General features: G+C 34.0%; 3 protein-coding genes across 3 annotated transcripts; all 3 read right to left on the bottom strand.

Annotated features, from left to right (window-relative positions):
* Positions 1-486: 486 nt before the first annotated feature.
* Positions 487-2,571, bottom strand: LOC100785194 (protein SHORT HYPOCOTYL IN WHITE LIGHT 1). The gene is made up of 4 exons (XM_003517705.4): positions 2,352-2,571; positions 2,059-2,271; positions 1,252-1,317; positions 487-876 (listed from the first exon to the last, which is right to left on the bottom strand). The coding sequence occupies exons 1-4, from the start codon at positions 2,523-2,525 to the stop codon at positions 742-744; spliced, it is 588 nt and encodes a 195-aa protein (XP_003517753.1). The 5' UTR covers positions 2,526-2,571; the 3' UTR covers positions 487-741.
* Positions 2,572-15,350: 12,779 nt separating this feature from the next.
* Positions 15,351-16,578, bottom strand: LOC121172780 (uncharacterized). The gene is made up of 2 exons (XM_041005123.1): positions 16,384-16,578; positions 15,351-16,225 (listed from the first exon to the last, which is right to left on the bottom strand). The coding sequence occupies exon 2, from the start codon at positions 16,191-16,193 to the stop codon at positions 15,672-15,674; it is 522 nt and encodes a 173-aa protein (XP_040861057.1). The 5' UTR covers positions 16,194-16,225; positions 16,384-16,578; the 3' UTR covers positions 15,351-15,671.
* A 252-nt stretch (positions 16,579-16,830) lies between these two features.
* LOC100784137 (disease resistance protein RPV1) lies at positions 16,831-25,325 on the bottom strand. The gene is made up of 5 exons (XM_006573017.4): positions 24,604-25,325; positions 22,605-23,730; positions 20,771-21,190; positions 17,743-19,341; positions 16,831-17,557 (listed from the first exon to the last, which is right to left on the bottom strand). Exons 1-5 carry the CDS (start codon positions 25,074-25,076, stop codon positions 17,036-17,038), a joined length of 4,140 nt encoding a protein of 1,379 aa, XP_006573080.1. The 5' UTR covers positions 25,077-25,325; the 3' UTR covers positions 16,831-17,035.
* Positions 25,326-25,649: the final 324 nt, after the last annotated feature.

Raw genomic sequence — 25,649 nt, 5'->3', positions numbered from 1 at the left:
CAAATGTCAATTGAATTATATCAAAGCTTAACATTTTCTTTTAAGCATTTTTTTGAAATTATTAATACTTAGTTACTATTGCCCTGTGGATGAATATATAGGATTAAATCCTTACGGCTATCAAATTATAGTCTGATATTTTGAATACAGCCGAGTTGCACTGAAAAATGTAATCGTAGCTCCAGAAAACAGTCTTGGCAGATCAATAATCAGAGGAATTAGAATTGCATAATTAGGACAAGAACATAAAATTACATATAATAATTCCATGTGGTAATCTCCAAATATTCGTACCCAAGGATGCCTATATTCATCTGCACAAATACATAAACCATTTATAATTAAGAAAATCAAATAAAATATGTACCCCAAGAAAATTCTACTTCTACTTCATATGCAAACTATCAGAAAAATGAGGAGACGTGCAAGTAATACTCAATTGGTGTGGCCAAAGATCATAGATCTCCAAGAATAGAAGAGGAGTACTATAGAAGTAACTCAATATGATTAATTGATTTAAAAAGATACAGCAATAGTGTGTAAGTGCTCATTTACAGAGCTTATTTCTATCAAGCTAATTACTCTTAACACAAGCTACCATCAAACTAATCTTGAATATGCCATCGGGTTAGTGATAAGAAATTTAAATAATTTATACAAGATCATATGTTCAAATCTCATTTTCATCATTGGGACTACAAATTCACATAAGCCATCTTTTGTTAAAAGTTGAAGAGAGGTTTAGGCAACAGCACCAAAGGAATTCCCCCCTTGATTGAAGCTATTCCCACTTGACTGGAAGTAAGAAACTGCTGCCCAAATCACACGCAGGACCAGAATTGCAGCAAATACAGTACCTCCAAGAGTGCAGATGACCTACAATTTATAGTCAAATATTACCTATGTATGCATTGTGCATTAAAGAGTGCAAATAACATTTCAATACAAGATTTCTGCAAAAACAAGTAGCAAGTTGTGTAAGAAATGAGCAGAATGCTTTTTTTCTACTAGTCACTGTAAGAGAGGTATTATTTGCTTGCACACCCTCTATTGTTAACCTTCCCTTATATCTCTTATTTACACCTCAGGAAAAGAATTGATTCAATATTTCAATTCAAGCAGTGTTTATAACCGGGAAATGCTGGGGAAAATAATAATAATAATAGGAAACGTAAGGTAAAAGAAACTGAGATTTCAACTTCAACTAGCCATAAATTCCCATTTAAGTCATACAATAATGAGAAGTAATACCTCAAGAAGTGCTTTGACAACAGAAAGTGAAGCAAGTAGCAGAGTCCCATCAACGGCAAAAGAAACCTGAATTTCCCGATTCGAATGGAAAGAAATAAGAGAAAGCAGTCAAAGATTAATTCCAGTACATGAACTTTCAGAAAAGAAGCTGGAGGCACATTCAAATACTACCTTGCCTAATGTCTAGAAATCAAAAGAAAACCAGGACATAAGGTTCAATGCATGCTTAGTTTAGCTTAAATTTTAGGAAGTAATTGTGTTCATTTTTTTTTTATCACAAATTACTAATCCAAAAGTACACCTAATCTTTAAAATTGAAACCTGTAAAGTACTAGACAAGCTTAAATTACTAGAAGGCCAAAACTTGGATACATTTTCTTAGCCAAAAACACGTAATTAACTAATTGCATCTAAATTTTGCCCTTCCACAATCCCATAGCCAAATTTTATTAGAGTAACTAATTGGGGTGGGTGGAGGGGGGAAGAAGGAAATCTGAAGCTACAGTTTGAAGCAAGTGTACAACAATCAATTATACACATAAATTGGGGATATAAACAATTAACTATTCATTTTTTTATCGGTGGCAAATGTTAGTTGTTAGTTTTTGTTAGCGGAAGAATTCGAATGTGTAATCTCTCTCACCTTTCCTTCGTCACTAAACCAATCTTATACCCCCCACAATTAAACTATTCATGATCTCTAGTACAATAAACTGAACCATAACTCATTAATTTGGTAGCTACAAAAATTAAAATAAAAATACAAAATTTATGATTTAAAAGCAGAGAAGAAAAGGGGGCACTCACGAGCTGGGGCGATATCACTGTGGGCAAAACAGAGCGAGATGCTTTCTTTGCCCGCTTAGACACCTTCTTAAACATGCTCTGCAAGAATCTGATCAACAAATCCACGCTACTCTCTGCATCATCCTCGTCATCGCTTTCCTCTTCAACTCCATCGTACTCGTCAAAACCCGCTTCATCCATCGCATATGCCTCTCCCCCACCTGAGCTATTCAGCTTCAAAACCCAGAAAGAAAGAAAAAAGTGAAACATATGTGAAATTAGAATTGTGCCACTACTCAAAAAAAAGTATATACCTTGCCATGGCAATTGGTGATTATGGGCTTTAAACGGTGGTTGTGGTAGAATCTGGAATGAAAGGGTTGGATAGAAAAGGGAACGTTGTTTGCAGAGAAGTGGCAAAGCTTGGTGTGCGAAGGGCGCGTGAGATTGCTTAATGGTGTTGTTGTAGTTGCAGTAGCTCTTGCCATTGGAGACAGAACTTGGAGCTTTTTTTTTTTTTTATAAATATATATATATATATATATATATATATATATATATATATATATATATATATATATATATATATGTATTTGATTATTATCGTTTGGAGGAAGAACATGGACGACAAACCTTAACCTCGGCTCGTGTTTTCCAGGCATTGGACTTTTGCAATTACTTAACGCACCTCATTTTTTACTATGTGCACCCCCAAAAATTTGTAAAGTATTCATGTTACTCTCCTCATCTCACTTGCTCTTCCTCTTCTCCCCATCTTCCTTTTCATATACCACAAATTATACTTTTTCTTAATATGAACATAATTAGAAGTACATAATGATCCAACATAATGTCTTTATTTAAAATGATACATGTTTACGTTACTCTAATACAAACATGCATACAAATGTAGAAAACATGTAATCAGAGACATATCATAAATGAACTCAAAATGTCAACAATCCAAAACAGAAGTAAACAGTACACTCGACAATCCTTAATAACAATAATGTTCATATTTTCAATAGGCTCAATAAAGGATTTGGAGAGTAATCCCTTTGTCAAAGGGTCAGCTATCATGGGATTTATGCTAATATTTTCTATTGACACTATTTGTTTTTGAACTTTTTTTTTCATGACAAAGTACTTTAATTCCATATGTTTAACACCTTTAGAGTACTTGTCGTTCTTAGAGAAAAACATTGTTGTGGAATTATCACAATACATTTTAAGCGGCTTGGCAATTATTGTTGACAACTCCACGCCCTGAAATAAAAGTTTCATAACCAATTAGCCTGAATTGTAGCCTCAAAACATGCCACAAATTCAGCTTCCATAATGGATGTAGCAACAACAAATTGCTTTGCACTCTTCCACGATATTGCTCCTCTAGCTAAAAGAAATACATAACCAAGGGTGAATTTCCTTGTATCCACACATCCAACGAAGTCTGAGTCTGAATACCCACCTCAAGGTGATCAAACCTTCTATATGTAAGCATGTGATCCTTTGTTCCTTCTCAAAACCTTATTTGCAGCTTTCCAATGTTCCATTCCTGGATTACTTTGATATCTTTCTAACATTCAACCTGCAAAGCTTATGTCTGGTCAAGTACACATATGAGCATACATAATACTCCTAACAATAGATGAATACATAATTGTTTCCATTTGTTTCCATTCCAAATCATTCTTAGGACATTGTGTGAGACTAAACTTATCTCCTTTTCTAAATTGGAATAGGTGATGTTGAGCAATTTTCCATCCTGAACCTCTCTAGTACTTTATTGATATATGCTTTCTAGGACAAGCCTAAAAATTCTTGTGATATTTTTTTGGAATATTTCTATTCATATATTATAGCTCTCCTCACCCATATCCTTCATTTTATAATTGTGAATGTATGAATACATGATTTTGATGATGCCAAAGAAGAATCAAACAAGGTTGCTTCAAAGGTTAAGCATTGCTTCAAGATTAATACAAGGTTGCTTCAAAAAACAAAGCCTTGCTTTAAGATTAACTCAAGATCAAGCCTTGCCTCAAAACAAAGTGTTTCCAAGACATCCAAGGCTCTGGTAATCGATTACCAGACAGTCTAATCGATTACTAGAAGACAATTTTGAAAAATAGTTGTTAAAAAGGGTTTTGAATTTGAATTTTGAACCTGTAATCGATTATTGGATGTTTATAATCGGATGTTTATAATCGATTACCAGCAACGAAACTCTTGAAATTCAAATTCAAAAGTCACGACCCTTCAAAACATAACTGTGTAATCGATTACTAGAAATCTGTAATCGATTACCAGTGAAAAAATTCAGAAAAACTTTTTGAAAAGATACATATCTTCAAACCATTTTGAAAAGACACGAAGGGCCTATATATGTGTGTGTCTAATTTCAAAAAGTAAGAGAGAGATATTCCAAGAGAACTTCATTGTAAAATGCTCTCTCAACAACTCTTGGACAAACACTTACAAATCTATTGAGAGTTCATCTAGGAACTTCAAATTGTATTATCCATTCTAAAGGAGAGTAATCTTTTTGTTCTTCTCAGAAAGTCAATTGTAATCAAGAGACTGGTTGTCTCTTGAATTGTGAGTTTCCTGAATACAAGGGAAAGAGATTCGTTGGGTGTTCAAAAGTTGTAAAAAGGATTTTTACAAAGTTAGTAAAAATCTCAAGTGGGTTGCTTGAGGACTGGACGTAGGCACGGAAAATAGCCGAACCAGTATAAATCAAGTTTGCATTTCTCTCTTCCCTTATCTTATTTATTTTATTGCAATCAATTTTGTCTTGCATGTTTAAAGAATATTATTAAATTGATTGCTGCTTCTTCTTCTGCATTCTGAGCCTATCATCTAAAAAAGGGGTTAAAAGTTTGTTAGTAGGAATTTTGTAAGACTTAATTCACCCCTTCTTAAGTTATTTGAGACCACTTGTCCAACAAAAATTACCAAAGAGAAACTTCTTAGTCTCATGAAGAAGACCTAGATCATTAGTTACAAGCAAGATATCATCAACATACAAAATAAAAAATATAACCTTACTCCCATTGACCTTTAGATATATACATCGATCAACAATATTTTCCTTAAATCAAAAAGAAATAATGGTATCATTAAACTTCAAATATCATTGCCCAGAAGATTGCTTAAGTCCGTATATTGATTTCTTTAATTTTCACACCATGTGTTATTTTCCTTCAATTGAGAACCCCATTGGTTGGTCCATGTAAACATTCTCCTCTAAGTCTCTATTAAGAAAGATAGTTTTTACATCCATTTGATGTAACTCCAAGTCATAATGGACTACCAATGCCATTATAATCCTGAAGGAATCCTTTCATGAAATTGATGAAAATGTCTCTTTATAATCAACATCATATCTCTGAGTAAAACCTTTAGCAATAAGTCTAACCTTGTAATGTTCAAGGTTGCCACGAGAGTCACGTTTAGTCTTAAAAATCCATTTACAATCAACTTTCTTGCAACCTTTTGGCAATTCTACAAGGTTCCAAACACTATTATGTTCCATGGATCTTAACTCTTTTGTCATGGCTTCCAACCACTTATCAGAATTATCACAACTTACGACTTGTGAAAACGAAACTGAATCATTATCAATAATGCTTTATTAATTTTCTAATTCATGTAAATATACCACATAGTCATTTGAAATAGTTGACCTCCTTTCTCTTTGAGACCTCCTTAATGCTACTTCTTGTGGTTCCTCTAGAATAAGTTCATTTTGAATCATGGACTCATTATTGTGTTGCTCTTCTTCATTGTTGTTTGGAACAACATCTAGAGGAATACTCACTTTACTGTTAGAGGCACAAGTTAAAGGAACTTGCACTCTAACTTCTTTAATTTCCATATTTTGTGGAATTGTACTCCTATTGATTTCACCATTTTCAATGAATCTTGTATTTCCAGTTTCAACAATTCTCATACTATGATTAGGATAGTAAAACCTATACCCCTTTGATTTTTCTGGATAACCAATGAAATATCCACTAATTGTTCTTGCATCCAGTTTCTTTTCTTGTGGATTATAAATCCTTATTTTTGCCTGACAATCCCAAACATGTAGGTGTCTTATGCTAGGTGTTCTATTAGTCTACAGTTCAAAAGGTGTCTTCGAAATTGCTTTACTAAAAACCCTATTCAACAAATACATGACAGTTTTCAATGCATACATCCACAAAAAAATGTGGTTAAATTAGAGTTACTTAACATACTCCTAACCATATCCATTAATATTCTATTACGCATTTATGATATAACATTTTGTTATGATGTACCTAGCATTGTGTATTGCGCACAAATTTCATGTTTATAAAAAAGTTCAGCCAATTGACATGGGTGTTACCCAATTTTATCATATCTTCCATAGTACTCATCACCTTTATTAGACTTGACAACTTTCATCTTATTGTCTAATTGTCTTTCTACTTCATTCAAATAAATTTTCAAGGCATCCACTACTTGAGAATTGAATCAAATTACACCAAAATATGTTAAATTTAGGATTTAATTGAACCAAAATAAAAGATAAAAAAACTAAAAATTGAATCAAATTGCAAATTTTCCAAAATAAAAAAACTCAATATTTTTATTTTAAAATGGAGAGACAAAAATTGTAAATTGAACAAAATAGGAAATAAGCCAAAAATAAAATACAACTAAAATCTTTAAGATGGGAATTGTCATTTGTTGCATGTTTGAAGCAGCATATAGAAGTATTACACGACATGCCTGTAGTATACGTGAGATTCATTCATCCGTCTAATTTGAGTGATCTTGGCTTGTCCTTTTTTCAGCCCATACTAGCGAGCCATGCCATCAGTGTTTAAGATGGAAGAGAACTGAAAAAAGAAACCAATTAAATAAATAAGAAAATGTTATATATACAACAAATTGTACAACTAAAAGAGAAAAAGATAAGTATGAGATATGATAAATGATGTAATAAATTATGGGATGGAAAGACACAAAATGCTGTTGCATGAGTGGTTGTATGATGAACACATTTCATTAAATAAGATATTTATGGCACAACCCATTTGAAAGTAATAAATTTTATTACAGTACACTAGCAGTGATAAGAATCCACTTAAAGTAGGGAATGCAACATAACTAATTCATAATTTTGAAGTAAATAACAAAAATATGTCGCCTTAATATATTTCTCAACTTATTGTTGTTACGCTAGTTTCCACACGTAATATGTACGTATGATTTATCATTTTCTGAAATCTTCGAACCACTCCCTTCACCCCCAAAATTTTCCCATCATATTTTTGTGAGTTTAGAAAACATATATTAACATGGTGAGAACCTCATCCTCAGTCAGTACCTCATACTTTGCCGGCTCGAGCAACTCATCAGTAATCAGTACCTGATACCTTCTAATATTGATCAGCAATTCATCAATCTAGAGTCAAAGGAATAATATGGTGTTACATACCTAAAACCATTTTCCACTTTACAGCAAAATTAAAAGTGCCCAAATACCTCATACATAATAAAAATAATAATCTTTTAAATATTAAAGCACCGCCAGCAAATTCAAACAAAAGGGTAAAGGTCGATGTTGAGAAACTTCCATTGAAAATATAAAATCATCACATAACAGATAAATTGTCATGAAATATGTTCCAAGATATAAAAGGGATGCAATGTAACCGCGTAAATGCATTAGAACCCCTTCACTACATTTTCTTCATTCAGAAACCAATTTTATACACATTTCCTTCCATCAACACGATGAATCTTCCCAATTTCCCTAATACTCAGAACCATCTTCCAACAAAGTCTTGTGGTTGCAATGCAATAAGTTTCGAGTCTCAAAAGCGTAATTCGTCGAAGACTCCAATCTTTCAAAGCAAGAATTCGACACACAGCGTACGAGAAATTTTAAAAATTATCTTGCACATGCATGGACTAAAATAGCAATTTAAGTGAGCAAAGCAAAGGCTCGGTTATTTTAATTTATACCCCTTCCAGAAAGAGACCCTGTTATGAACTGAAGATTATAGAATCTAGAATCAACAACTCAAAAAACTGAATGAATGAATTTGTTTATGCAATGCATAAGCAATGGCTAAAATAGCCCTACAAATCCTAACAAAATAAGAAAATAGCAAAAAGATAAAAACAAAACAGATTCCTAAAACAAAAACTCATGCATACTCAACTCAAAGTTCTACCTCTTAATTTCAATCACTAGCACAATAGACTCGGTCATCCCAACTCTCGTATTCTCCTTCGTGTACTCGAGTCCAACAACATTCCTTTAGAAATTATATATTTTGATGTTAGGAGCCCTTCCCCTTTTGTTTCAATTGATGATTTTCGCTACTATGTGCACTTTATTGACCATTACTCTTGATATATATATGATATATCCTATGAAATTCAAGTCTGACGTTGCACTCATTTATCCAATCTAGTGGAAAATCAATTCAACTGCATGATAAAGAATTTTTATTCTAACAATAAGAATTTATTAAACTCGGATCCTTCTTTCAAAATCATGGAATAACCCATTTAACAATTCCAGAACACAATGGTCTTTCTGAGGGAAAAACATCGTCATTTACTTGAAACTGCCTGTGTCTACACCTATTGGACTTTTGTTCTTATTCTCATTTAATAACTTTTTCTTTTATTTTTATTTTATCTTATTTCTTTATTATTATTATATTATTTATCACTTCTATCACTTTTTCTTTCTACTTTTTTCTCCTCTCCTCATTTTACACCAATCTACCTCGTTTTTTGGAGTAGGTTTTTATCATTATTTCAATTTAAATTATGCCTTGTTAAATAGTGCTGCATATTCTCCATTGTGACTGCAGTTTGCATCCAAAGGATATAAACAAAAAAGATTTCTTTCAAGCCATCAATATCATGATATTCTTCGATTCTTGATTTGATAAAACTCTTCTATGAATAAAGGGGGGAGCAAGAAACTTTTGGCACACGCTAAATATAAAATACAAAAAAGTTAAATGTTGTATTTGTTTTAAATATAAAATATAAAAAAATAAAAGCTACATCTTTTTTAAAGATAAAATAAAAGGAGATAAAAGTTATATTTATTTTAAAGATAAAATCTTTTGACCGTACCGTAAAAAGTAAACATTGTGACAAATGGATAATCTATTTATCCATCATCTATTCACAAGGAAGTTCATCCAATCCATTCATTAAAAAAAATAAAACAATGGTTGATCATCTATCCATTAATTTTCAAAATCCAATAAATCTTCTAATCAATACTTAATGGATCAAAATTGATATAACTTAATAATTAAAGAATTTGTGGGTAATTTTCGATCAACATCGCTCATAATTTTATTGGTTGTCATAAATCGAGATTATTTATCGACAGATGTTAACCTCGATTTGTTGGCCAACATCATTTGATCAAGGTTTTTGATCGATGTTAACTAGGGCTAATTTTGACAGATATTAGTTGGAGTTTTCTCGACCGACATCAGCTAATGATGTTTTTGTGTCGACATCTACTAAGATTATTTTTCAGACGATGTTGGCTAGGGTTATTTTCGATCGACTTTGGTGGGGGTTATTTTTTGGCCAATGTTGTCTAGAGTTTTCGACCAACGTTGATTAATGATATTTTTCAGTCATCATCAACTGAGGCTACTTTTTAGTTGATGTCGACAAGGGTTTTTTTTAGGCGACGTTGGTCGAGACTATTTTTTGGCCGATGTTGTCAAAAGTTTTTTCAATTGACATCGACTGATGATGTTTTTTGATGGATGTAGATCAAGATTTTTGTGGCCAACATTGTTCAGTGCTATTTTTTCTGACATTGGCTAGGTTATTTTGGCTCAACATTGGTTGAAACTATATTTCGATTGACATCGATCGAAAACTATCATTGAAAAATGTCGGCCAAAAAATTTCCCCAATTGACGTTGATCGAGAAAAACCCTAGCTGACATCAACCAAAAAATAGGCTCGACTGATGTTGACAAAACCCCTAACCGACGTTAGCAAAAAAATATCCATGACCAAAGCCAGTAAAAACCCTAGCCAATGTTAGCCAAGAAATAGCCTTAGCTGATGTCGATCGAAAAAAACTCTAGTCGACGCTGATAAAAAAATAGCCCCGATCGACATTGACAAAAAAAACCCTAGTCGAAGCTAGCAAAAAAAAGTCCTGACCAACATTGGGAAAAAATCCTAACCAATGTCAGCAAAAAAAATAATCCTAGCTAATGTTGACAAAAAAATATCACTGACCAGCATTGAACAAAAAAACCCCAACTGACTTCAAACAAAAAATAACCTTGGTAAGCATCGGTTGAAAAATAGCCCATGTCGACATAGACCAAAAAATATCATCAGTCGACGTCAATCAAAAAATAGTCTTGACTAATGTCGGTAAAAAATCAACCTTAATTAAGGTTAACCAAAAACAATCTCGGTCGGCATCTGTTGGAGCTATTATTCTTTTAGAAAGTATTGTAATTTTTTTAAAATATATTACTTTCAAATTAAAAATAATTATGTTTTAAAACATATTTTTTGGATGAATATCCTTCCATAAAAAAAGTGTTAATGAATAAATCGGATTGTATCAAATGAATCAAAATAAATTAAATTTTTTAAATAATTTTTTAATGAATCAAAATTAATTATTTTGATATCATCCTTTAGGATACAAATTAAGATTTATCTAATCCATCTATTTTGCCATTCCTAGCCACAAGCGAGGATGACATGCCATGTAATTCCATATGTGGCAAATAAGGGCTCGGTGTTAAAGCGATCTGCAAACGCAATAGCATCTGTGTAATAGAAAATTCTCCGTGTTATGTTATTAATTTCTTTTTTTTCCATAGAAAAAGAATTAATTGAAGAGATGATCAAAGTCTAAGTATAAAAGTACAAAGAGAGTGAGGATAAAACATCCTCTAAAGCAAACAAAAACAATAGAGACAAATCAGAAGAGCAAGAGAAAAACTAACAATGTAGTAGGGTTGTCACCTACCCAATCTCTTTGCAAATAATGATGTCATATCCTTATAACAAGTAGTGTTGAACAACAAAGAGAGGCCAAAAACATAATATTGTGCCATAGTAGAAATATCAACAAGGAAACACTCTCCAAAAGGAGGGCATTCAACATCAAATCACATATGCATATCCAAATTTCTAGAGATTGCTAGTGCTAACAAGACTAAGTAGAAGAATGTGTCTGAGATTGCTGATTGCAATGCCATTGTGAAGAGGGAAATATCTAAGAAAATGTTTTAATTAAGATAGTTAAAGATTTAGGCTGCTTTTGTGCCAAGCACTGTTTGGGAGAACGACTTCTATAAAGTTCATGCGTTTCAATTAATCCCTTCAAAACTTTGGAGCTTTGCTCATTAGAGCGTGCCTTGGCAGTGTAACAGTGGTACTACAAGCAGCAAGAAAAGGCAATGGAAAACAGAACTTGCATTGATTAAAATCCCATTTCAGCAGTACAATTACATAAATCTTAGAAAGGAAGAACAGAGAGAAAGATAACTGACAAGGAAGGAGGAAATGATATCACTTCATAACTGCCCCCTCTATCTCACGTTTTGCTTCTTAAACTACTTTTGGGACCACACAAAATCAGTCATCCTGGAGTTAGTTATTCTGGCCCTCATGCTTTGTCTCTCTCCTTCCTCATTTGCCATGTGTCTTCTTGCTTTGGTTCCACCTTTTCCTTCTTCATTTTCCACTACTGCTGCACTTGTTACATTACCTTCCCCTTTAAAAGAAACCTTGTCCTCAAGGTTGAAGTTAGGAAAAACAAGTTTAATTGCTGAAGTATCTTCACATGTAGCTTCATCATCTTCCAAACCTTCCCACTTAATTAGTTGTTATTGCACTTGTTGATGGTTCCTAAGAATAACCCTTGATTGTAAGACCATTTCTGGTTGCAAAACAGGTTGCATTTCAGAGTTTGTGATAGGTAATGGCACATAAGGTTGAGCATGATCTCCTTTACATAATTTCAACTGAGAGCAATGAAAAATTGGATGGATTCTAGTAGATGGAGGTAAGAGAAGTTTGTAGGCTACTCTACCAATTTTCTCAATCACAGGAAATGGTCCAAAGTACCTCAGTGTGAGTTTCTGATTTTTTCTCAAGGACACTGAATGTTGCCTATAGGGTTGAAGTTTCACCAATACCATGTCACCAATTGCCAACTGAAGGGCTTTCTTCTTGCATCAGCATAATTCTTCATGTGTTGTTGTGCTTTTTGTAAATTCACCTTCAATCTACTGATTATAGCATCTCTTTGCATCAGCTGTTCTTGAACACTAGGAGGGTCTTGAATGTTGAATGTGTACTTGATTAAAGGAGGTGGCTCGCGACCATAAACTGCTTTGAAAGGAGTTATGCCAGTGTTGTGATGAAAGGAAGAATTGTACCAAAATTCTACCCATGACAACAATTTATACCACTCCTTAGGATTCTCAAAGGTAAAGCACCTTAAATACATCTCAATGCATTTGTTCAAAGCCTTAGATTGTCCATCTGTTTGCGGATGGTATGCGGTGCTTAATTTCAAAGTAGTTCCACTCAACTTAAACAAGTGTTGCCAAAAATGACTAGTAAACACTTTATCTCGATCGGAGACAATTGTCCTTTGAAATCCATGAAGTTTTACTATAGTTTTCATGAACAACTCAGCAACTTGTTTGCTATAAAAGTCAGACTTCAAACTAGCCAAATGAGCATACTTGGAAAGTCTATCAATGACTACCATAATGACTGCATGTCCATTGGAAGAAGGAAGGCCAATGATGAAATCCATATCTACATCTTCCCAAATTTGTTATGGAATTGGTAGTGGTTCAAGCAAGCCTGATGGTAATGCTGTATCATGTTTAGTCTGTTGACAAATGAGACAACTCTGAACAAACTCCTTGATGTCTTGCTGCATACCATGCCAATAAAATTGAGAAGCAATTCTCTATAATGTTCTGGTAAATCCAGAGTGTCCTCCCAACAATGTACTGTGAAACTCGTACAAAATTTTCTTTACCACTTCATGGCCTCGTGGTAACACTAGACGACCTTTCCAATACAACAACTTATTAGAAAATGAATAACTCGGATTTGGAGGCTTGTTCTGCAACCAAAGCTGCGTAATTAGACTCAACTGTTTCTCTTGTGCATGGGCTTCCCTTAATTCTGGAATCAGCTGTAACTTAGGTTGAGATATAGCCATCATAAAAGCTCTAGAAAGAGAATCAACAACTACATTCTCTTTTCTTGACTTATACTCAATGGTGAAATCATAACCAATCAATTTATGCAACCAGTTTTGCTACTCTGGTGTGTCAACAACTTGATCAGTGAGTGACTTAAGGCTCTTCTGATCCGTCTTGATGACAAATTTGTGACCTAGAAGATAATGCTTGAATTTTGCTATTGCTTCAGTAATAGAAAAGAACTCCCTTGCATAAGCTGATTGTTTTTGCATTCTAACATTCAACTTTTTTGAAAAGTAAGCAATGAGGTGCTGCATTTGACTCAGTACAACACCTACACCTATTCCCGATGCATCTATTTCCAAGGTAAAAGGCTTTGAAAAGTCTGGTAGGGCTAAAACTGGAGCTTGTGTGATAACATTTTTGTGCTTGTTGAAAGCTTCATCTGCATCTACTCCCCACATGAATTTATCTTTCTTAAGCAAATCAGTCAAAGGTGCTGAAATTACTGCATAAGATTTGATAAATTTTCTGTAATATCCAGTGAGCCTGAGAAAGCCTTTCAATTGTTTAATGTTAACAGGTGTTGGCCAATCCAAAACTGCTTGTACTTTGTCTTTATCCATTGACACACCTTGGCTTGAAACAGTATGTCCAAGGTAATCCACTTTTGGCAACCCGAATGAACATTTGGATAGTTTGGCATATAACTGGTGCTTTTGCAGCAATTGAAGGACCAGTTCCAAATGTAAAAGATGCTCTTTCCAGGTAGAACTGTATACTAATATATCATCAAAGAAAACCAGGACAAATTTTCTAAGGAAGTATTTGAAAACATCATTCATGAGGCTTTGGAAGGTAGCAAGGACATTGGTAAGCCCAAATGGCATGACTAACCATTCATAATTCCCTTGACGAGTTTTAAAAGCAGTTTTGTGTCTATCTTCAGCAGCTACAAGAATTTGGTGATAACCTGATCTCAGGTCAAGCTTGGAAAAATAATTAGAGCCATATAACTCATCAATGAGTTTATCAACAGTTGGGATTAGGAAGTTGTCCTTAATTGTTATTGCATTCAACGCTCTATAATCGGTACAAAACTGCCACGTTCCATCCTTTTTCTTTACCAAAATGATGGGTGAAGAAAATGGACTAGTGCTGGGTGTGATGATGCCTGCAACAAGCATTTCTTGTACCATAGTTTCAATCTGTTGTTTCTGACTATGGGGATATCTATAAGGTCTCGCCTTCATTGGTTTGGCATCCTTTACCAATGGAATGGCATGGTTCTGAGTTCTTGAAGGAGGTAGTTCATTAGGCACAACAAAGATACTTCTATAATTATGCAACAACATCACCAAATTTGGTTCCATATCTTTAGGTAATTTAAGCCATTTATCCTCAGGCACATCTTGGTGCTTATACTGCAAGGTAAAAACTTCAGCTATAGCATGTGTATGATTCATTCTCCTCAATTGGTTAAATTCAGCAGGGCCCGGTAATTTAGGTTGGTCACCACGCAATGTGACAAACTGATTGTCCTTGTAGAACTTCAAGGTAAGCTGGCTATAATCAGAAACATGAGGACCCAATGTAACAAGCCATGTGGCTCCAAGTACCAAATCAACACCAACAATTGGTAGGAGGTACACAGGTAATTTGAGAGAATGACCTTGAACCATGACTTCTAGTTGCTTCACCAAACCTTCAGCAACTAATGAGTTTCCATTTCCCACAAGGACTTGGAAATTGGAAGCAGGTTCAATTGGAAGCTTCAGACAATTAGCAATCCTTGGTTGCAAAAAATTATCTGAACTACCATTATCAAGTAATATTTGAACCACCATGCCATTAATTGTACCACTAAACTTCATAGTTCCTAGGCCAGAGGAACCTTTAAGGGCATTATAAGATAGATGATGGTCTAAATTCAAATTTCCCATGGCTTCCTCAATTCTAGAAGGTGGTTCTGGTTGCACTTCAGCATTTTCATCCTCATCCATTGCAATAGTAGGTATTGCCGATTAGGACACCTATGAGAAGAAGTGAACTTCTCATCACATGTATAACATAGCCCTTTCTCCCTTCGAATCTGCATTTCAGCTGGTGACATTCTTCTAACATTTCCTGGTTTTGGAAAATTGGAGTTGTAATTCATTTTGGGGCTTGGAAGTAAGGGTGGTAGGCTTGTTGATTTGATTGACTGAGAAGAAGGTAGACTTGTATTTATGTTTGTGTTTTGGTTACGGTTTTGGTAGGGACTTTGAAATGGCTTGTGCTTGGGTAAGTATTTCTCCTCAAATAGCTTGGCCAGAGATACACAACGTAGTAGTGTAGTTGGTGATTGGGCTATTACATCACGTTGAATATCAGGTTTAAGTCCTCCCACAAAGCAATCAATCAAAGCTTCACTAGTAACACCTTGTACGCAGTGAACTGAGTGTTATAATCATGAACAGATCCTATTTGTGACAATTTGAATAACTGAGATCTAGTACATTCATATGGAGATGGACCAAATTCCAGTTCTAAAGCACGAGTAAAATCAATCCATGACTGAAATATAGTAGATTGATTAGTCATTTGAAACCAGGGAACTACCTCTTTTTCCATGTGAATTGCAGCAATGGTAAGACGTTGAGTATCTGGAGTGTTGTAGTAGTCAAAAAATTGCTCAGCCTTGAAAATCCATTGAAGAACTTCAGATTCGTCGAAACGAGGGAAGTCAAGCTTCACATTGCGTACCTGAAACGGTGGAGGAGACGACGAACCTCCAATGGAGTTGTTTCCTGCTACGTTCATGTGCAGATTCGCACCAGCGTTGTTTGATTTCAGCAATGTGTCCATCGCAGCCTCTAGAGTTTCGAATCGTGCTTTGTTCTCTTGCCTATCGACTTCTAACATCTCGAGCATCTTGGACATGTTCACAGAAAGCTCCTTAAGATGTGTATTATCTGCCATGTTCAAAGAATGAAAGCACCAAATGTAACAGTGGTACTACAAGTAGCAAGAAAAGGCAATGGAAAACAGAACTTGCATTGATTAAAATCCCCTTTCAGCAGTACAATTACATAAATCTTAGAAATGAAGAACAAAGAGAAAGATAACTGACAAGGAAGGAGGAAATGATATCACTTCATAACTGCCCCTTCTCTCTCACGTTTTGCTTCTTAAACTACTTTTTGGACCACACAAAATAAGTCTGCCTGGAGTTAGTTATTCTGGCCCTCATGCTTCGTCTCTCTCCTTCCTCATTTGCCATGTGTCTTCTTGCTTTGGTTCCACCTTTTCCTTCTTCATTTTCCACTACTGCTGCACTTGTTACAGGCAGTCATGGTTAATATAATAATCATTGATGCTGACTTAATGGAATCAACGTGCAAATTTACCAAATTCTTTGAAATTCTAAGATCTTCTATTTGATCTTGTTCGGTGTTTTCCTAAATTTCTCTGAACGATGATTACGTAAATAAAAGCATTCTTTAACGATCTAATTAGTTGATGACATGATAATTCTTGCCAAGACGTTCAAAACTATTTTATGTTCAATAAGGGCAACTAGAGAATCTCAAAATGAGAATGACATTCATTTTATGTATTCAAAAGATACATGAAAGCAAGATATCCCCATAGCTAGAAGCCACGAGACTAATCCAGGAGGAAATAGAGCACCAATTAAGGAGCAACTTCTCTCCCAACAAATGCTTTTCTATTCAGCATATTTTCGTTTTTTGATCTCTTGCAGTTCAGCTGAAGAACTTTGTTCACACACATGGGTCATTTGCAGCAAAGTTGAAGAACTTGGCTAATTTTTGTGAAACAGAGTATTGGCTTTCATCTAGTGATCCTTCGTCTCCCACGTAATCATCATCGCCTTCAAAAACTAAAAGAATTCTGCAGTTCTTCAGCTCCAGCCTCTCAATAAGAGGAGGGTCTCTCTTTTTCAAATGTAAGGTATATTTATCTTGTAACTGAAAAACTAACGAAGAATTAACTCCAAATCTGCGCAAAAATATGTGGTCTTTATTTGTCCTAGGTACTCCTAGAAGGCGAAACGTTGTGCTAAACACTTTATCAGTCAAATTGAAGATTTTTCCTTGAACATCCTCTAACTGCAGTCCTTCTCTTTGGTTTTCAGGTATATTATTGAAAGAGAGAACACCAGAACAAATAATACCCTTAAGCTCACGGTTTCTTTGCTTGGAAAAGACAACTGGTTCTGCTGTAAACCAGTCCGGGACTCTGCTTCCAGGCATAATCAAAATCTCCAATTTTTTAAGTAGAACCTGGGACAAAATCTATGGTAAGTGATGTATATAACAAACATGATAAATGAGAATATTTTGTTATTAGGAGAAAAGAGAATAATGAATATGATCGGATTTTATGTGAATGTTCAAGACAAAAGGAAGAAATTATGGGCTGGGGAGGAAGGAAATATGCATTAAGAGTTAAGACAGAAATGACAAACCTTGGTAAATCTTCTCTTGACAGCATGGGAGCATCCAATGCAACCATTCATGTACAACCTCCTTAAGGACTTCAAGTGTTCAAGGCCTGGTATATCCACCACCTTTTCACAATTTGTAAGGTTCAACTCCTCTAAGAGCTTCAAGTTTGAAATATCATGCATGTACTGTACTGCAATACAGTTTGCAAGATTAAGTTCTTCAAGGCTAGATGGAAGAGGAGGCAGAAAAATGAGCTCCCTGCAATCTGACAATAAAAGCTTTTTGAGATAGGATAGTCCTATCATGCTGGCTGGAAGACTGAAAATATTGTTGTGGCCTAAACTTAAAGTTTCTAGTGATGATAGCTTTTCAAAGTCATCTGGAATTTTTCCACACATTCCCCATCCATGAGCATTTAACTCTTCCAGCAAGGTTAGGTTGCAAAAAGATCTTAATATTGCCTTTGAATTAGGTTCTTGTTTGTTAGGAATTATGACCCCAGTAGCCCCATTAAGATAGAGCCTTCTTTCCATGTCTAGTTTTACCAGGCTTGTGAGCATCCCAAAGCTATCAGGTAGATGAGTAAGTGTTGTTTCCTTCATCTGTAACCATTGCAAAGATTTCAAATTTCCAAAGGAATCTGGAAGCCTTTGGAGCTGTTTGCACATGTCTAACCTCAACCGAATAAGATTTTCCAACATTCCTATTGATTCTGGCAATTCAGTAATATTTGTCTCATGCAAGTCCAAACTGGTAAGAGCTGACAGACAGCCAAATGATACTGGTAGAAACCTCAGATTCTCACAATTTTTCATCTCAAGCTTCTCTAACATTTGCATGGCATCAATTTGATCTGGCAAAGTGGTAATTTTTGTCCCATCTAACTGAAGTTCAACAATAGAAACTAATGCTTCTATTGACACAGGCAATTTGTCAAGAGAAGTGCAGCCTCCCACAGACAGTTTCCTTAAATATGATAAAGAACCAATAGAAGCAGGCAATTCTTTAATTCCACTTATGTCCAAAAATAATTGAGCCAATGAAATTAGGTTCCCAATAGAGTTAGGAATCACTGACAGTGACTTGCACCCCACCAAACTAAGCTTCTCTAGTTTTTCCAAAGAACCAACAGAATATGGCAATTCCTCTAATGCTGTATGATTGAGTGACAATTCTTGCAGGGAGCAGAGTTTCCCAATGCAGGTAGGTAACCTCTTCAGAGAGTTGCATCCATTTGCACTCAGATTTTCAAGTTTTGTGAGGTGGAAGATGGACTCAGGAAGCTCAGTTACAGCAGTGTTATCAATAAGAAGTTGTCTTAAACAAATCATGCAACTTAAGTCTTTTGGTAATGCTTTCAATTTCCAGCAGTCGGAAAGAATAAGGTCCTCGAGATGTTTCATCCCAGAGACATCACTAGGTAGTTCGACAAGGTTATAGCAGAAACGCAAGTTTAAGTGAACTAAGGAACTTAGATTTCCAAGTGATTCATGAATCCTAATTAAATGAGAGCATTCTTCCAAAACAATTTTTTTAAGAGAGAGATACCCAGTTAAATCAGGAGTTGCTGTCAAACGGTGGCAATTGGAGAGGTTTAAAACCATCAAGTGCTCAGCCACCTAGCAAATAAACATTACCATTGATAAATATATATTAAGAAAATTGCGTTTTTGGTCTCAGGTAATATAATTGTACGTTTTTAGTCCATTGAGTACTAATTGCGTGAATTATGTCCCCTACATATTGCTGTTGTGTGATATTGATCTCCTATTCAATCTTCCATCAAGTATTTAACAAATTTTGTTGGTGTAACACAACCATGAGTTGATGGTGTAATAGTTGATGTATTTTCTAACACATATTGATATAATTTAATTATATTATCTATCTCTCTAGTATCACAAATCCTAAAAGATTAAACTTACAATTAAGTCACATAACACATTCAAGCAATATGTCAAATATTACATCATCATTTGTTCTCACATTAGTAAATTAAAATATATTAAAAGAAAGATAGAGAAAATAACCAAAATCAAAATTTTGATTATTGGAACCCAAAGAACCAAAGTACAATTTCAATGGAAACCAAAAGTGCAATTAAAAAAATAAATACCCACTTTAGTTTTTAAAAAAAGTTATATAAGTAAACTCAATATAATCATAAAAAAAGCTGACGTTGTTTCAAGAGGAGTGGTTTATAGTATTTAGATGATTCATGTGAATGCAAAACGAAACATCGTGCCTAGTTTTTCTTTTCTTTTTGATTGGTGCATTGTGACTGTTTGGAGAAATTGTAGTTTAAAAAATGAAAGAAAAATGGACTTTGAATGGAAACCAAGCCACATTGCATTAATATTTAATTTTGGTGCAAAGATTTTTACATTATTAACCGAAGAAGGTAGTCATATGACATTATCTTTCTATTTTCTAACGCTCTATTTATGATTGACTTGTCAATTGTAGAATGTTAGAGAGAATATTATTAACATTCTTCTTATTAATTTTCTAACTTTAATCTCTCAATCATAAAAAGTGTTCTTAATTTGATCTTCCATAAAAATTAACATCAATTTAACTATTCAATTATAAGAAGTTTCGATATCAATTTAGTTCCTCCCTCGATAATAGAAAACTACACGAGTTTAGCCTTTTAAGTCACATTTCATAAAGGATTGAATTCGTATTAATTTTATCTGGGGAACCAAACTAACTTGAGGCATATCTTTGAAAGAATAATGAGCATTTAGTTTATAAGAACAATATAATGTAACTATTAAACTTAAATAGAAAAACACCCAGTTCTAGAACTCATTGATGTATGGCAAAATCTCTTTTCATTTGGTGTCTTAAAAAAAAACATATACTAATTGTTCAAGATTTATTAAAAACTATAGTATCAGGAGTAAGACTAATTAAATATAATATAAAATTCACAAAATTTCATCATTTTTAATAAATTTCAACAAATAAAAAAAATGTTGAAAAAAGTATAACAGAGAATATATTCTTAGCATATTTCTCATAGTTAGGTTTAAGAAAGCAAACCTTGTTATTGCTTCTGCTCCACAGAGTTTCAATGTTACTTTCCGAGAGATCCATGACAGCAAGTTCCAAAGGACTATAGCTAGAAGGCATATACCTTAATGGACATTGTTTCCATTGTAGCCATTTCAGTCCTGGGGGAAGGCATCTGAATTGTCCTTCCAATCTCGAATAATTAATTTGAAGCAATCTTAAGGAAACCATTGATTCAAAGTTCTTAGCCTGAAGTACAACCTCTTTTGCTTTCTCTTCTCTATCCCGCACATACTTTTTATACTTCTCTTTAATATATTCTAATGCCAATTTACAACTAGGCTTACGTCGAAAATTTTCCCAAGTAATTTCATCAGCAGAGCGATCTCTAGGAGTGGACATTCTTCTCTTAACACAATCTACGACTATCCCTTGAACATTTCTTGTTCCCTGCACGTACTATTCATTGTTAAAATTTTCAATAAATGAAATGGCCAATCTATGATGATTTTAATTAGTTCTTTTGTGTTTTGCACAAAGAACCAGCTTACGCACAACTTGTGCAATGCGTTGGTTATAATAAAAAAAAATTAAGTTTACCTTGCAAAAATAATAATGAGTTTAATTAGGATATGTAAAACTTTTTATATTACATGCATTGTCATGTAAGTGAAAAATTATGACTTTTGTAATAATTATAAACTATCAAATTTGACAATTGAATTTAATTAGAATGTATTGTAATATATATATTTATATAGGGAGAGGTTTTTTTTATTGTCAATTAACTATTGGTTTTACATAATTGAAAATTATTGATTTTCATAATAATTAATTTAAAAATTATATATATTTAAGACAATTCTAATTAGTTGACATCATAAAAAAATTACTATTAATATATCAAAAAATAATTATAAAAATATTTATTTGAAATAAAACAAAATAAAAATTTCCTCTTTCTACCAAACCCAACTCATATCCTTAGACATGGAACATAGCGCCCACCATAGTACAAATGTCTCACTAGTGTATGCCTCACCTAAAATCTTTAAGATACTCAACTAGATGGAGCTTCGGATACAAGTGCAAAGGTTTGTTCAAGGGCACTTACATATACATGTGATCGATATTAGACATGTCGTATTAGATATGTGATTTTTGCCCTAAGTCTATGGGTTAATCCATTATAATAACTATAATTTTTATAGCTGGGCCACCTAATGAGGAGATTTAAAAATCCCCAACTTACACAATCCGTAAAGGGGTTGGATCTGGACTTAAAAAGAGATCAGCCCACATTATGTATTTTCCTCTTCTCTCTCCTCTCTCTATATTCTCTCACTCATTCTATAGTTTCAACTTCACTTTGATGAAAGTATTTTTAATTAACTCCATCTTTACTAAAGTATTTACATCTCGACTTTGACAATAATATCTTCAATTCGACTTCAATTAAAATAATTTCAACTCAATCTTAATCGAAATAGTTTTACCTTGATCTCAATTAAAATATTTTTAGTTTGACCATAGTTAAAATATCTTCAACTAACTCTTAGGTCAAATTTTAATATTTAAGTACATGCTTAATCCACAGGGTACAGCTGGAATTTTTGCCTCATTGGTTTTTTATGTGGTCCTTTTAGCCTTATAAGCTTTTTTGACTCCAATCATAGGAGTAAAAAATTAATCTCTCAAAATATTCCTCAAATTCATTTAAAAGATTGATTTTTAAATATTTATTGAATCAAAGAGTAAAATTCTATCCATTAGCTCATTATATTAGTCCATTTTCCTATTTTTAGTTTGTTTTACTTTGCTTCCATTATAACATGATAAAAACAAACTGAGCTACAATATTTACCTTCATACTCTTTAAGACAATCAAGATTTCATCACGATCCCAGAGCCTGCTACGTAGACCAGGGTCTGCAAGGTTTTCACTATGCACAATTTGCCTTCCCATGTCTCTAACTTGATCATGCATCCACAGTTTACCATCACCAGTGATTTTAATTAGACATCTTGCAGTGAGTACAGTCAGTGCTATATCTCCTCTAAAATTACACCCATTCAATATATCAACCACATCCTCCCTCTTCATTTCCATTTGCACAAACAAACAAGCAATGTCAAGGAATATACATTTCTCTTGTTCATCCAACGCATCAAAACTGATTTTCAGCACATCATGAATACCAGAAGGACTAATCTGTTTCATCTTCTCCACAGCATCTTTCCATTCCCTCATCGTCCTCTTGTCAAACAGAAAAGAGCCAAAAACTTCCAAAGCCAAGGGCAACCCTCCCGTCTTCTCCACAATTTGCTTTGCAAGGTCCAAAAAACCCTCTGCAGGTTCCTTTCTTCTCATTGCATGGTAACAAAACAATTCCATTGATGGAGAGAATTCCAATTCCTTCACCTCATAATGTTTATCAACATAACTCTTAGCCTTAGTTAAAACTTCTCTATCCCTTGTGGTTATTACAACACGGCTTCCTTTGTAAAACCATTCCCTCTCACCCATCAAAAATTTAAGCTGCTCTACTTCATCAACATCATCTAAGATCAACAAAACTCGATTCTCTTGTACTATTCTTTTGATAGCAGAAATACCATCATTGACATCGTTGATTGGATCCTTTTTCCCACCAGAAAGATCACCATGAATTGTGTTTTGAAGAGAAACCAAACCATCATGTTTGGAGACTTGTGATCTAATATTTGTAATGAAACTGCGTCGCTCAAAATTGTGAACAACAAGGCTGTTGAAGAGGCTCTTGGCTAGGGTTGTCTTACCAACCCCTCCCATTCCATACAACCCCAAAACCCTTACATCGTTGGATTTCACATCTAACAGCTTTTTCAACTCTTCAACTCTATCGTCCAGCCCAACTGTGTAAGGAGCCACATTCAATGGTGTATTCCTCATCTGCTTCAAAAGTATTTGCACCAAATGCTGAATGAGCTTATCACTCTTTTCACTATCACTTAAAAAAAAAAGATGAAAAGAAAGTCAGAAAATGAATGAATCACACCGTTCAAAACCAAAACATGTTTGTGAAATTTAAAACAAAAAAGCACATAAAAATCTATGAACCTCGGATCATAAATCTGAGTTATAAATTATTTCTATGTATACATTTTATAAGGAATTATTTTCTAATTGTTTTCATTTATCACTTATTTTATTATGATTTTCGATCTTTTCTCTTATTTTATCTCTTTTTGTTGTATATGAAACTATAATTATAGTAAAAATAGAATTTCTCAAAATTATGATGAACTAATTATCCTAACATAGTAAAGATACATATGAACACCTAATAAAGTGTAACTCATCACAACTTGGGAATGGTAAGATTAACTTAATAGTATTAAAGAAATAAAATAAACAAGAGATATATCTCACAGTAACATTATAACAAATTAACAATTAACATTTTTCCTATAAAAATAACTATATAACTCACTTGACGTTTTTAATTTTTCTTTATTTTTATCCGGTGATCACATTTTTAAGGCATCCTGTGGTCACATTGTATTACCATGACATTTATATTTCTCAATTCTTTCGAGCAATCATTTTTAATTCCTAATACTAAACATGCGTATACATCTCACTCTTTTACAACTTACTTCTACTTCATTTTTCTTTCTATTTTTTTTCTTTATATTATAAATTATATCTTATTTTTTCAATCTACTTTTTTTTTTTTTACTTTCCTCACTTCATCCGAAAATGCGGTGGACATTAATAGACTTAAACAGGACAAGGATAAACCATATAGATTATAGAGATTCTAAAAAGTTAAAAGCTGAAACAATTTTCATATCTAGCAAAATATTAATTTATAACCAACCATTTCTCATCCAAAACATAACCAGCGATTCCACCCACTTTTTTCATGGCATCCCTCCACTGCTGAACACTCTCTTCAGGAAACTTGTTTGCATGGGACCCGAAAGAATCCTCAAAGGGACCCTTTTGCTTTCTGACATGGGAAGGGTCGACCCAGTAGAAAACCGGAAGGATCAGCCTCCCACACTTGCAAATCTTGGCAAGTTCGTCGAGGCACCAATGGGAAGACGCGTAATCGGGAGAGAGAACGACGACGGCGGCGGCGGAGTCTTCAATGGCTTCCAGAAGCTTCTTCTGGATCTCGTCGCCGCGCTCCAGCCCGTCGTCGTCGCGGAAGACGCGGAGGCCGCGGCGGTGGAGAGCGTGGTAGAGGCTCATGGTGAAAGTGTCCCGCGTGTCGGTGCCCCTGAAGCTCAGGAACACGTCCCAACGAAGCCTGAAAGAGGATAGAGTGATGTCACTTTCCGGCATCATTGGAGAAGGGAACACAATAACGAAGAATTAAACCCTGTGGTTGAAGTAAAGTGAAGTTTGGTGACTTGACTTCGTTGGTGGGCAATGAAGGACAAAGGTGGGGCTTCAGTTTTGCACTTGTGGGTCATGCATGCACATGTATGCCTTATACACCTTCATACATTGATCTAAACAAGTATTGACTTTGTTTAGGGTAGTGAACATGGCTAAGCTGTAGTTTGAAACAATTTTTTTATAGGCAAAAATTATTTAATCCATCGACCCCAAATTCCTATATATCTAACATCAAAATATAACTATGAAAGGACTTATGATGTAATAAGAAAGATAAATAAAGAAAAATAAAAGACAACGATGTAATATTTAAAATAATTATTACTTTTTTATATAAGCTTCAGCTAATATAAATTAATAATATTATTTCTACTGAAAATGTTACCATTTACAATTAAGAGAGAGAGAGAGAGAGAGTAAGTAAAATAAGTATATATATAATTGTTACAAAAATAATTCAAATTTTTAATTTCAAATAATTAGGATAGTGTTTATAATTTGATTTTAAGAGTAAGATGT

Source organism: Glycine max, chromosome 1 (assembly GCF_000004515.6).
Source record: "Glycine max cultivar Williams 82 chromosome 1, Glycine_max_v4.0, whole genome shotgun sequence".
Taxonomy (NCBI): domain Eukaryota; kingdom Viridiplantae; phylum Streptophyta; class Magnoliopsida; order Fabales; family Fabaceae; genus Glycine; species Glycine max.
The sequence above is the reverse complement of the archived record's forward strand: the minus strand, read 5'-3'. Positions and strand labels throughout refer to the sequence as shown.

Excerpts from the sequence above, each read along its gene's own strand:
- LOC100784137 (XM_006573017.4), bottom strand. The coding sequence starts at position 25,076 with ATGATGCCGGAAAGTGACATCACTCTATCCTCTTTCAGGCTTCGTTGG. Across the intron at positions 23,731-24,603 it reads TATGTTTTGGATGAGAAATG|TGATAGTGAAAAGAGTGATA; the intron begins GTTGGTTATAAA and ends TTTTTTTTTAAG. Across the intron at positions 21,191-22,604 it reads TTGTCTTAAAGAGTATGAAG|GGAACAAGAAATGTTCAAGG; the intron begins GTAAATATTGTA and ends TAGTACGTGCAG.
- LOC100785194 (XM_003517705.4), bottom strand. The coding sequence starts at position 2,525 with ATGGCAAGAGCTACTGCAACTACAACAACACCATTAAGCAATCTCACG. Across the intron at positions 2,272-2,351 it reads TCACCAATTGCCATGGCAAG|CTGAATAGCTCAGGTGGGGG; the intron begins GTATATACTTTT and ends TGGGTTTTGAAG. Across the intron at positions 1,318-2,058 it reads CAGTGATATCGCCCCAGCTC|GTTTCTTTTGCCGTTGATGG; the intron begins GTGAGTGCCCCC and ends CGGGAAATTCAG.
- LOC121172780 (XM_041005123.1), bottom strand. The coding sequence starts at position 16,193 with ATGTCCAAGATGCTCGAGATGTTAGAAGTCGATAGGCAAGAGAACAAA.